This window comes from Vulpes vulpes, chromosome 15, assembly GCF_048418805.1.
Source record: "Vulpes vulpes isolate BD-2025 chromosome 15, VulVul3, whole genome shotgun sequence".
NCBI lineage: Eukaryota > Metazoa > Chordata > Mammalia > Carnivora > Canidae > Vulpes > Vulpes vulpes.
Window position 1 is genome coordinate 68,024,554 of NC_132794.1, and position 13,341 is coordinate 68,037,894.

The 13,341-nt window shown below is 36.2% G+C and overlaps 1 protein-coding gene across 5 annotated transcripts in view; it reads right to left on the bottom strand.

Moving 5' to 3' along the window:
- HERC1 (HECT and RLD domain containing E3 ubiquitin protein ligase family member 1) overlaps positions 1 to 13,341 on the bottom strand; it is a 183,025-nt gene that overhangs the window by 33,099 nt on the left and 136,585 nt on the right. For 4 of the 5 annotated variants that reach the window (XM_072738754.1, XM_072738751.1, XM_072738753.1 and 1 more), the window contains exons 43-54: positions 12,463 to 12,587; positions 11,303 to 11,523; positions 10,078 to 10,350; positions 9,251 to 9,299; positions 8,363 to 8,563; positions 7,330 to 7,504; positions 4,962 to 5,232; positions 4,612 to 4,825; positions 3,623 to 3,879; positions 2,146 to 2,273; positions 1,297 to 1,424; positions 75 to 275 (exon numbers count right to left, since the gene is read on the bottom strand). In XM_072738754.1, coding sequence (XP_072594855.1) covers positions 75 to 275; positions 1,297 to 1,424; positions 2,146 to 2,273; positions 3,623 to 3,879; positions 4,612 to 4,825; positions 4,962 to 5,232; positions 7,330 to 7,504; positions 8,363 to 8,563; positions 9,251 to 9,299; positions 10,078 to 10,350; positions 11,303 to 11,523; positions 12,463 to 12,587 — 2,243 coding nt within the window. Of the gene's footprint in view, positions 1 to 74; positions 276 to 1,296; positions 1,425 to 2,145; positions 2,274 to 3,622; positions 3,880 to 4,611; positions 4,826 to 4,961; positions 5,233 to 7,329; positions 7,505 to 8,362; positions 8,564 to 9,250; positions 9,304 to 10,077; positions 10,351 to 11,302; positions 11,524 to 12,462; positions 12,588 to 13,341 lie in introns of all 5 variants that reach the window. The other variant, XM_072738755.1, reaches the window with a different exon arrangement.

Consider the following 13,341-nt stretch of genomic DNA (forward strand, 5'->3'; position numbering starts at 1 on the left):
AAGCAAGTGCCAAAAAATTAAGTTTTTTGATTGGGAGTATAATTTCTCAATTAGACACAAGTCCAGTCATTTACCATCCTTTCGATAGCAATGTTCCAATTCTCGACGGTGCATGGTGGACACATCAACAACTTCAATCAGTCCTAGAGATCCATCCATCCGTCCCACCAACAATAATTCTGGAGACTCTCCTGACCACGCTGTAGCTGGACCCTCCTCTGGCCACGCCAGGGCAGATACCCAATGAGGCTGAATATCTACTAATCCTTTTCCTCCTAAAGAGGGAAAAAGTTGTTGTTGTTACTTAATTTTCATAAACAATAATAAAAAATAAATACTACTCAATTTTAATAGTACACTCAAGGCAGTCCCCAATTTCAAAACAGCATAATAATGACTACAACTACAAGGCAGGATCCTTCATTTATATACTATACATGATTATCAAATTCATAGGCTTTTCTGTAATTATTAATGGGATAAAAATGATAGCCTTATTACAGAGGGAGTAAAGGAAAATATTCAGTGTAGAAATGTCATATGCTCTTTTCCTAATAATTACTGAAAATTAAACATAAGAAATTTCCCTATAGTTAAGGCCAGCTGTTCCTTCAAATATATGAAACAGAACAGCTATTCTTTAAATATGCAGAAATTAAAAAAATATGGATAGGCCTGAGATTACAATAATCTTTACTTTTTAGAGACATACTATGAGAAATTGACATGAGTTTGTACTGGTGAAATGGACAATTTTAATAGAAGTATTTCAAGTGATTTCTATCACTGAAAACTCATAGCTCAAATCCTATTATGAACACTAAATACTCAAATCCTCACGTACAGTAGTACGTGAAGAGAACTTTTAGTTTACAGATACCAGATTAGTCAAAACTCCAAGAAAGGAGTCAGGAAATGAGCACATCCTCTTTAATTAACTAATTAATTAATTTAAAGATTTTATTTGAGAGAGAGAGAGAGCATGGGGGGGGGGCAGAGAAAGGAGAGGGAGAAGGAGAAGCAGACTCTTTCACTGAGCAGAGAGCTTACTCATGAGGCTCAATCCTAGGACCTTGGAATCATGACCTGAGCCAAAGGCAGATGCTTAACCGACTGAGCTACGTAGGCATCCCCAACATCCTATTTAATTTAAACCATAATATGTGTAGATCTACAAAGCTAATGAATAGATTGTAAGCTTCAGGATGAAAGGAAGCCAGTGTTTGGACTCAGAAAGCTAAGAAAAAGGCTTAAAAAGTACCGTCAGTAGTTTGCTAGTATTGGCAGGGCACTTACCATTAACTTGCCAAATATTCACCATCTTTTCCAAGGCCCCAGCTAGGTATTTGCCACTGATACTCCAGGAAACAGGTGAGAAACTTGGATCACTGGGTGATCCCAGGCTTTCCTCAGCATCTCCTTCTCTAAAATATGAGAGACATGTATGGAATTCTAATCCTCATCATCCAAAAATATACTAAACCCCAAATCTTAAAATAAAGGTTTCTGATGGACTAGAGTATATGATACAGATTCTTTCATTTTGAAGGCTTGGCTAGCAGCATTTGGCAATCACATATTCGTTAATATTTGTCATGATGTGAAAAATGTAGATTTATAAAAGGAGTGACGCTTAGGCTTCACATTTAAAGTAGTACCTACTTTGTCAACAAAGACATTCTGATTCTGCATGGGTTGTATATCTGGGTATTATTCAGAACACACTGACTCTTGTTTGCCTAATCCCTAGGAAAGTTCTCAGAAAAGAAATACCTACAGCTAGCTATAAAACTATAAAAACTGTTATACTCTGTTACAGAAGAAATATTAATTTAATTCCTAAATAATCCTTAAAGAATAATGGAAAATTAGGCTATTGTTTGTAGAGCTTAACATTTATTATGCTAGTACAGTAGACCTTGATTTAATTCTAAGTCCAGATATTGATAGTTAAATTTTTTATTTTCTTAATTACTATCCTGGAAATTTAAAAACATACATTGAGGATATAGTAAGACTATTGTATAAGAAAAATGGCAAAAAAATTTTAGTAACAATTTGATTATGTTAACACGACCAAAACGAAGCACGTCAGGATTCTCTTATTTTAAACATTATACTAGAAGAGCAGATGTTAGTACTCACAATCTATTGAACACACAGGTTTGTTGCAGTGAATATTGCTTCTTAGTAACATTCCACACTCGGATGGTACCATCATTGCCACTTGTTGCCAAGAGTCCTTTTTTATTACACCAAACACAAGTCATTACCTGGAAAAGTTTAAAAAGTCCAACAATTTTTTTTATTAAGTTTTTAATTCCAGTATAGTTACTATATAGTGTTATATTAGTTTGAGGTGTACAATATAGTGATGTAACAATTATGTACATTACTCAGTGCCCAACATCATAAGTGTACTCTTAATCCCTGTTACCTATTTCACTTATACTCTATTCACCTCTCTTCTGGAACCCTCTGTTTGTTTTCTGTAGCTAGGAGCCTGTTTTTTGGCCTGTCTCTTCCTTATCCCTTTGTTCATTTGTTTCTAAAATTCCACAAATGAGTGAAATCATGGTATTTGTCTTTCTCTATTTATTTCACTTAGGATTATACTCTCTAGCTCCATCCATGTTGTTGCAAATGGCAAGATTTCGTTCTGAAAAAGTCCAACAATTTTTTTTTTAATTTTTTTTTTTTTTATTTGTTTATGATAGTCAGAGAGAGAGAGAGAGAGGCAGAGACACAGGCAGAGGGAGAAGCAGGCTCCATGCACCGGGAGCCCGACGTGGGATTCGATCCCGGGTCTCCAGGATCGCGCCCCGGGCCAAAGGCAGGCGCCAAACCGCTGCGCCACCCAGGGATCCCCAAAGTCCAACAATTTTAAGCAAGTTTTTAAATGATTGTCATCCTCTATCAAGTTTTTTAAAAATCTGAGGAAATTGTAAAAGAAAAACATTCATGTTATAACCTAATATACATGATCTCACTCTTCTCTAATTGGCATGTAAACATACTAACCTAATATACATGATCTCACTCTTCTCTAATTGGCATGTAAACATACATCTATTTGTATGGCTTTAAAGTACTACGGCCAAACTCATTTGAGTTACTGAAGATACTATTAGAATCTTTACTAAACATTTATTTAAATCAATAAAGTATAAATACTTCAATGAATTTAAGTGTTCTATCAAATAAACATAACAGACTAAGAGGTGACTTTTAATTGGTAAATAATGGAGGTCAGTCTTCATTCCCTAAATTGCCCTTGTCAATGCTCAGGAGTCTAGGGAGTTAGATTAAAATAGTGAGGACAATTTCTTTTCTACTTTGCATGTATAAGCCTTCATCTTTTGTGAGGCAATTCCCTTGATTTTTTTCTCATCCCTTATCTGGTTTTTCTATTTGTATACTATTACGTCAACCCAACATAGAGAAAGGAGAGCTGGTAGCTACTAGACAAATACTGATAAGAGCGTGTGTGTATCTGTGAGAGAGAGAGACAGACACAGAGAGAGAAAGGCTAAGATCTGAATTGTGAGCTCTTTAAGAAGAGCAGAAACTATTTTATCTTTCATAAGGTGATTAACAAATTTCAAGGGCTCAAAATACATACTCTGTTCTGATGAGCCTCCAACTTGATAAAGGAGCATTTTCTGAGATCTCCTCCCATATCGGCGAGTGTTTGGGGAGTAGTTTGATTGTCGCGGTCATGCGCAGCAAGAGTGCGCACAAGCTGTTGAGCAGCCCATTGCCTATGCTGTGAGGACAGCCTGGAGGAGAGGCAGCAGGCTGCCAGGGCATTAGCCAGCTCCAGAGGGCCTACAGCAGAAGGATCATAGGAAGGATGGGCATACAATTGGGCAGTTAAACCTGCTTAAACAAAACAATGAAATGATGCCCAGGTAAGAGCTGGTAGTGGTAAACAAAAAAAATGGGTTAACCCATATCTTTTAAGAATTAGCACTTTTGCAAGCAATCATTTACTAAAATATACATAACAAAGTATAAGCATTTATCTTATATAACATTCTATAGTAAATCTGATTCACTGAAAATACATATCTCTAAGGACACACAGACTGAGAATGCAGCAGAAATAATCTTAAGGCCAGGGCAGAGGTAGCATACCCTAAAAAGTAAAAGTTTGGCTTTTGCTGCTCAAAAGTGATCATAACAACCAGTCAAGGGCCTGAGCTAATAGATCCAAAAGCCCATCTATCTTGGCCAAATGGTCCTGATGAAGAGAAGGGTAGACAATAGTGATTAAAGAGTCCCTTCAAACCATAACCATTTTATGACAAATAGAAATATAGCACTAACTTTATCTAGGTTTTACTAAGGAAACTAAACAGGATTATTATCTATTAGTGACTCAAACCATAGTCTAATAGAATAATCAAACCAGACAAATTTGGTACATTTTCTAATATTTGTTTCCATATACAATGAAAAAGGATCATGCACTTCTTTTATGATCTGAACTTAAGTATACACAATGCTACGTAATTCATCACTTACAACAACTCTAAGACAGTTTTAAAATGCATAAATCAAATTGGTTACAAGACTATAAATTTAAATGGTAAATGGTATTAAGTTTACCTTTTTTTTCAACTTCTGACTTATCATAGTTAGGTCTCAGTTTGGCCCCCTTGTCTGCTAGTAATGCCACAAGGGCCTGAGTTACTACAAAGTTTGGGGAGGTCACAAGCTTATTCTCTTCAGCAATTCCTCGGAGAAAGCTGGGTAGAAACTTTCGCTGAATTGGATCATCGACCGTGGTTAGATTTACACCTGTTGCAGCAGAAATCAAGTTCTGAAGAGGCAATTGGAACAAACAGATTTAATTTTTACATATAATTTTGGAACAGAATGATTTCACTCCAAAAGGCTGTTTAAGAATTGGTTGGAAATAAGCCACTCAACAAGAAAAGCACCAAAAACTAGCTTACCTGTGTACACAACTGCACCAGGAGTTTTGCAGCACTAGGCGTGTTTGATGCCAGACATCCCACTGCTGTGCTCAGATAAGCCAGGCAAGAGATGGGCTTACTGGCCTTGCTATGCCCACCTCGTGAGCGTTCTGAGGTGCTTGCCATGGCAGAAGGGCTGGTAGAGAGGCCAGCTCTCCCTGCGGCAGCCAAGCACATTAACCGAACCAGTGTTCGGATATCTGTAAGGCCCAGAGACTCAAGACCAGCAGCCAGGCTACAACTGGAACCACTGCCAGGAAAGAAACACACTTCAGATGGAAAAAGAAAACAGATTTCTAACGGGACCATGTGGAGCCCCACATATCATCCAAAGTACAAGCAACCAAAATAAAAGGTAAGTTGCAATTTCACTAGTTATATATATGAAGTTCATATATATATGAAGTTGAAAAATTTTAAGTAAGCTGGAAACTATTACTGAAACTTTTTAAATTTTAATATTTTATTTTGATTTAATATACTAGAAGTATAACTGAATTACCAAAGTATAATGTACAGGAAAGTTCACAAATGATGAATTTCACAAACTGGGCAATCTCATGTAATCATTTCCCACCCAGATCAAGAAACAGAACATTACCAACACCTCAGAAGCCTGACTGCTTGGGCCTTTCTCAGTCACTAGCCCCTTAAAAGTAACCAGTATCACTGACTTACAAAGTCATAAATCAGTTTTGCCTGTTTTGAACTTTATATAATAATAAAGTCTGTATTCTTTTGTGTCTGGCTTCTTTTGTTCAGCACTATGCTTGTAAGACTCATCCGCGTTGTTGCATTATAGTAGCAGATACTCATTTTCATTGACATATTAATAAAATCTACCACCACTCATTTATCCATACAGATGACAATTAGGTGGTTTCCAGCATGGGACTAGTTGTTCTGAATAGCACTGCCATGAGAATGTTCTTGCCTATGTCTTCGGGTGCACATATATAAGGATTTCTGTTGAATATCTATATACCTAGGAGTAGCTTTCTAGGTCACAGAGTATGTTAATATACCCCTTTAGTTGATACTATTAAAGAGTTTTCCAAAGTAGCTGTATGATTTTCTCACTGGCAGTGTATGGTGGTTCTAGGTGTTCCACATCCTCCTGCTCACATCCCCTCCCCCCTTAAATTTTAGCCATTCTGATGGGTGTGTGTTAATATCTCACTGGGTTTTCATTTTCATTTCTCTGAAGACTAATGAGGTTGAACACCCAGTTTTTCATGTTCACTGGCCATTTGGAGATCATTTCATATTATTTTGCATTTTCTCCATTTTTCTTTTGGGTTGTCTCTTTTTCTTATGGATTAATAGGAATTCTTTATATATTCTATTGGTTATACAATGTTAATTTTTCTCCCATTCAGTGGTTTGTTTACTTTCTGACTTTTTATTTTCTTAATGACTTTTGCTGAACAGAAGTTCTTTTTCAATGTAGTCCAATTTATCACTCTTTTTCTTTACGATGCATGCTTTTTGTGACTTGCTTAAGAAAACTCTGCTTATCCCAAGACTAAGAATAAATTCTTTCTACCTTATAGAAACATTACGAATTCTCTTTCACATTTAGGTCTAAGAGCCACTTGGAAACATTTGTTTTATCTAGTGTGAGGTTGAGGCCAAGGCTCACTTTTTACTATGTGAATAAACCATCTGACCTAGTCCAAGTCATTGTAGACATCTTTTCCTCATTGTTCTGCAAAGTAAACACTGTCATAAATCCAACTGTAAATCATGTGCTTATCTATATATGTGGGTCAGTTTCTAAACTCTGTTCTCCTCCACTGTCTAAACTACCTATTCTTGAGCCAATACCAGAGACCCATCCAAATTTTATTTTGAGTTTTTCTTTAGGATTCTTCTCTCTTCACTGATTTACTGTTTTATACCTATAAGAAGTGCTTAACCACTTCTTAAATGGATGCCTTTTAGGTATTCTTGGCTTCCTTCCTTTTTAAATACAACATACCATGGTATGAACATGGAAGGAATCTCCATGATGGAATCTGCAGGTTGAAGTAGCTACATAGTTGGTCAATTTTGCAGAAAAATTTACTCAACCTTTTATTTTATCTTGCACCAAATGCACTGACAGGCTTAGTTTCCCATTTCAGATAATAAAAAATGTTTGCAGTTTACTCAGCTATTATAGTAGTGTTATTTTCTACCAAAAAGAGCTATTTATTGATGGACTGGATGAATAACAATGATAACTATGTCTATCTTCTTTCATTCAACAGTAGATATTCAAGGTTCTAAAAATTCTATCTCATCCTCCTAAATAATTCCAGACTCTAGAAACTAACAGCATCATTTAACACTAAATAATACTCACCTGACGGAGAGAAGAGACAGTGCTCTCATTACCATGGTTCTTGCCAGAAGAACCTGAGCAGCAGCAGTCACTCTCCTTAAAGCCACCACTCGGTCATGAGGGTTTGCTAAGGCAGCTGCCTGCTCACCCAGTGTTATTCTTCCAGAGGAACTCTTTTCTACAGAGCCATGGCAACCTGAAAAACATATCCCGACTACTGAAAAAAATTTTCCATTCTATCGAAGTTCCAGGCTGCAAACCAATGCATTTTGCTCATCTGGACTTTGTTACATAGAAAAGTCCTTGGGAGAAATAGATATTTCTAAGACAATAATCTATTACATATATGGGGGGTCTTTTTGGTTTTATTTTTTGCTGTTTCATTTCAACTGATACTAACAAATACCGAAATACGTAGTTTTTAAAATACGCTTTTAGGGCAGCCCAGGTGGCTCAGCAGTTTAGCGCCGCCATCAGCGCAGGGTGTGATCCTGGAGTCCAGGGATCAAGTCCCACATCGGGTTCCCTGCACGGAGCCTGCTTCTCCCTCTGCCTGTGTCTCTGTCTCTCTGTGTCTCATGAATAAATAAATAAAATCTTTAAAAAAAATAAAAATAAAAAAATAAAATAAAAATAAAAATAAAATTTGTTTAAAAAAGATAAATAAAAATAAAATATGCTTTGAGTATAACAGAAAGGGCTGAGTCACCAAAACTAATTATTTTATATTCCCAATGCAAAAGTTACCCATACACTCTCTCTCTTTCTCTCACACACGCACACACACAAAAGACTGAAAAATTGTTTTTTGTCAGCTCTAGGATTCCCACAACACAAAGTCAAAAAAAGAATTGTATTCATATATTTTATAAGTTTTCTATCACTTCAGTATTTCATAAAAACAAAAAAATAAAAAAATACATTATACCTTCAAAATGTTAAAACAACTGGCCAAGATACTTGTTGGGGTGGAACAATGTGATTATTTACCTAGTCTAAGAAACAAATTAATACAGACTGTATAAAATCCATGCCAATTAGCATTTCAGTTTACCTATCTGCATGAGAGTCTCTTCCATACTGTTGGTAGCTGTTACCATCGCTACTGATGCTCCCAAAGGATCACTGTCGGGGAACTGAACTGGTTCTGGTACAATGCGCCGATCATTTAAACCAAGTGGTCCAGCAAGTAATTCAAATTCTTCTTCACCTGTTAGCTTTTCATCCTCATCAACATCCAACATGTCCCAGTCTTCTGGAATTTAAATAAATAAATGTATGGTGTGTGAATACAAACATGACATAACTCCGCTGGCAATGGTTACTGACATATGTCTAAAATGCAAATGGATGGAAAGCCCAGTGCCCACAAAATAAACTATGGCACTGTCTCCTCATGACCCAACTAAACTGCACTCCTGAGGCATAGTGAGAGTCTAAGGGAAAGGGAGTCAGAGCAATCAAACCCACTTAAAGCAACAGCAAATGTTATAGCTGGTAATGGAGATTTCAACTAATAAAAGCTGTTGTTATGGGGCCAACAAAGAGTTCTTAATCCTGTCTATAATCATTAGAGAATTAGTTATTTCAAGTAAATGAATGCTCCAGATAAATTCATGCTGCTTTCAACTTTTTATCTTTTACTTCCTTTAATTATGATGGAAATTCAAAATGTACTACATACTTTTCCTACTTCGAAAAATAAAATGCCACGCGGAAATTAACATTCTGTGGTCAAGCTAGTGTTTGAACCTAATATTTTCCTTTGGTTTTTAGAACTAGGGCTATTGCTTTCAAACTACCCTTGAGCTTTTTAGAGAAAACTTTAAGTTAACATGTACCTAAATATAAACACACATAAAGGTAAATTTTAGTAACAGATGTTAAGCAGAAGGTATATATAAAAATACATGTAAAATAAAGACGCTCTCAAAACAACTACCTTCATACACACTGTCCTGCTTGCCAATTAGATCTGGAGCTTGTCCCTTGTACCTGCACCAAACATGAAGAACATTGTATTTTTATACAAAACAGTTAGTACCCAAAAATGCAAATTAAAGCATTAGAACATTTTAAAAGGTCATTAATAAAGCAACACAAAATAAAAGTGTTTCATGTTAGGAGCTAATGAAAACTACTGGTAGGTACACACATGCTTACAAAACCAAGGACTATTTTACCAAATTTCTGAGGAGGTTTCTGGGTCACCTACAACAACTCTTAATCAAAACCTATTCCAGAACGCCTTAAAGATTTTAAGAGTTGACAATAAGGGCAAAAACCCTACTCACTATATTACTTGCTATTCAAGGATATAAAGAAGTAATATTTTCATGGAAGCTCATTTAATCTAAACTATTTTTTCATCAATAAAAAGATTTTAATTAAGAGGTCAAAAACAGGGTAAAAAACACCAATGAGAAAAGCTGACAAGAAGCTCCCTGAAGGTTAAGGCAAAGACTCTGCCCAGAGCTTCCCAACAAGTCAAAGATTAACAGAAGCAAACTCCAGTGAAGAATCTGCTCCCAGCAACTGCTGCTGGGCTACAGGCTCCCAGCAACTGCTGCTGGGCTACAGACTCCCAATTCTGACAAAACATGAATTCCTAAACCTCTTCCACCCTTCCCATCCTGGGTTCAGTAATCATGGGACTTAGGAAAGGTTAAGTGTAACTCCTCACATTAAAAAAGCTGTGATTTCCGTGTCTTAATGAGAGATAGTTTATACTCTTCATATAGAGGGCTTCAATAGCTATACAATTTCAAGGTACCTTTCAGAACTTGTTGTCTTAGATTTGGTCTTCAGGGCTAAGTACTTTTCCCTGCAGCTGCCACAGAGCAGGTAGTATGGATTTCCACTCCCACATTCACCACCAAACCAGCCATCCACGTAGGAGCCATTGCTGCGATAGCCCTGGCGGTTTGCACTGCGCCCACAGCCAGGGTGGTTTCTCTTCATGTGCTGATTGAAGCTGACAACGCTGCATTCACATAGTTCACACACCACCACTTCTTCCCTGTCTTCAGACTCACAAACATGCTGCACAAAATTTTATATCAAATTATTAGTCAATTTAACATAAAATTAAGAAGAGGAAAATATATATTTATATAGTAATGACTTTTGTTTACATATGCTGGAATATTTGCAGGATGTTCATTAATGTTACACAACAAATTCCTTGCAAATCAGAATTTAGATCTCATGATCTGAAGGTATTCTTTGCCCTTTCTCAATCTAATAAGTTATAATAAAGGTAACTCACTATCCTACGAAGAAGAGTTAATAAAAATGACATTTAGCCCTATCTCAAATGACTTTTTAAAAAATCCTTCTAGTAAAACTACCTTTCATCTGGTCATAACATGCATATCTATTACCTGAATTTCTAAGAAGGGATTTGGATTCATTTATCTTATTAACTTAATATAGTAGGTGCTCCTTTCTGTAAGACCTAGATTCATGACGTTTTCAGTCTCCCTGCTACCAAAGCATAATGCTAAACAATGAAAACATACAAACCCACCATGTACCCTGCCCCTGGAGGGAGGTAAGTTATAAAACCTAGGTGGTACTGGTTCTTAGAATGAGGCATTATAGTGATTAAATGGAACCTATGAAGGAGAAGAGCATGCATTCAGATAGCAAGGTGAGCACAGCAGCCATTTTCTATACTCAGCAGAGCTGACTAGGACCTGGTGCCTGTTTTGTAATGTACTTCTGATGTTACAATCAAATATTACCATAATATGGCTCTATCCATCTAGTCTGGGGAGAGAAGCAATAAAATCGCACAGAGAAAGCAAGAGAGATTTTTTTCTTAGTAGTTTGTAGATATCAAAGTAACTTCAAGTGTTAGAGCCCCAAACTTTAGATGAGATGTAAGACTTTTCAGAGTGTAACAACTCTAGGCAAGGCTATTGTTAATAAGCTGTATGAACAGGAGGGCAGGAAAATAAGTCAGAGCAGCCCCCGCTGCAATCACACACACCCAGGTAGGCCAATCCAGTACCTCTGGGATCCACATTCCCAGAATATCATTGTCACTGGTCAGGTCTTGTCCAAACATAGCTTCCATCGCTTCATCATCAAGATCAATTTCCAATTCCTCATCTAAATTAAAGTCATACAACGCCCCTGGGTCTTGCTGCAAAGATATTCCTTCTCTCCGACTTTGATTCCTGTGGGCCTGCACAGAGCGGTATAACCCCGCTCAGAACAAAACAAAAAAGGCATTTTATTTGCATGTATAAAGTAATTCTGAATATTCCGCCAGTTCTTAACTGCCATACATGCAGGTAAGAGCCTAGCTCAGCTGATTTACTGGACTCCAACCATAAATATAAAATTTTACCTATGTGTTTCCTCTTCTGTAAAATGGGTAAGAGCACTCATACCTCAAAGGGCTGTTAATAGGTTTAAATAAAATAATCCATGTAAAATTCTTCATAATGTAATACAGAAAAACACTCATAAATATGGGCTGTTTATTATTCTTTTAGGGTTTTGTTTTTAAATTAGTCCCTTTCATTATATATTAACTGTAGATTCTATATTTTCTAGCTCAGTCTCAACTCCTCTGTTGCCATAAATAATTGAAAAATTATTTCAGAAAATATGTTCCCTATAAATTATACTTCATACATCTAGAGCATAATCCTGGAAGTATTTTACTAAAGTAACAATGGAATTTCTTTTTGCTTATTGAGGGCCTTACCTAGTAAAATAGCCCTAAGGCCCTGAGCACATCAGGCAAGGACATCAGAAAATCCAGTGCCTACTTTGGCACAGTGTTCTTTTCAGTTCCTTCTCACTATTAATGTTAAATTGTAAACATGCATCTTCACTTTTTAAAGTATAAATTGCTTGAGGGCAAAGAGAGTATTTACGAAAAATCTCAGTATTTACAAGTAACCAATATAGACTTTTGTACCCAGAGGAAGCTTAAAAATAAATCTATAAACATATGCTGCCATTTCTTTGCAAAATTATGTAAATAGGTAGAAAAATGCAAAAAGTTGCTCTGTTATTGTGGAGGAATTGAGTACTTAGTAGGATTAATTTATATCTTCTTTAATGTTGCTTTCACACTGACCTTAAAAGACAAACTATATGACTTCTAGCAACAGAAGGATGTGAAACATTAATTACCTGCTCTTGCTAGCAATGTGCGAGCAGCTAAATCAAACTTGTGCCTTCTTGTTACAGCTGAGCGACCCCTAGCTGGCGGTCCACTTCCAGAAGCTGCATTCTCTGTATGGTCCAGATTATCAGGGCTACAAGTGCAAATTAGAAAGCAACACAAATTTGTAAGTACTATAAATATAAATGGAAAGCATAGGCACAAGCTGGCTTATGGTATTGCTTTGTCCTCCAAATATTACCAAGAATAGAATATATTTACAAAAAAACTGAAACATATTTTGTCCTTGGTAAAAAGCTCCTAAAATATAAATGTCATATTGCCCTAAGCAGTAATTTTATCTATTTTTTAAACTTTTATTTATTTTTTTAAATAGGCTGTATACCCAATATAAAACTTGAACTCATGACCCCAAGATCAAGAGTTACATGCTCCACTGATTGAGCCAGCCAGACGCCCCTATTTGATTTTAAATTATGCCAACAAGGAAATGATGCCTACTGTAGGTTCAAATCCAAATAAAAATCAATAGTCTTAACTAAATTCTAAATGATCAAATATTTAAAATTTGAAATAATTGAGAATTCCTGCCTCCGAGAAGCATATTTCAAAATAACTTATGCAAATATCCCCTGAGTCTGTCAGAAAAAGACTGCCTATTACAGAAGACACAAGGCTTGTTAACCAATGACTTTATGGGCTACAATGAAGAATGAAGACAAAGTTGTAAGAAGTACTAAAGGGGAAAAAAAAAAAAGAAGTACTAAAGGGGAAAGATTTTAGTTAAAAACTGTATTTTAGTACATCTCATCTTAGGCTATGCATTATCACAGAATTCTTTTTACAATTTAAAAAATGGTGTATTGTACTGGATATTGAAGACTAAA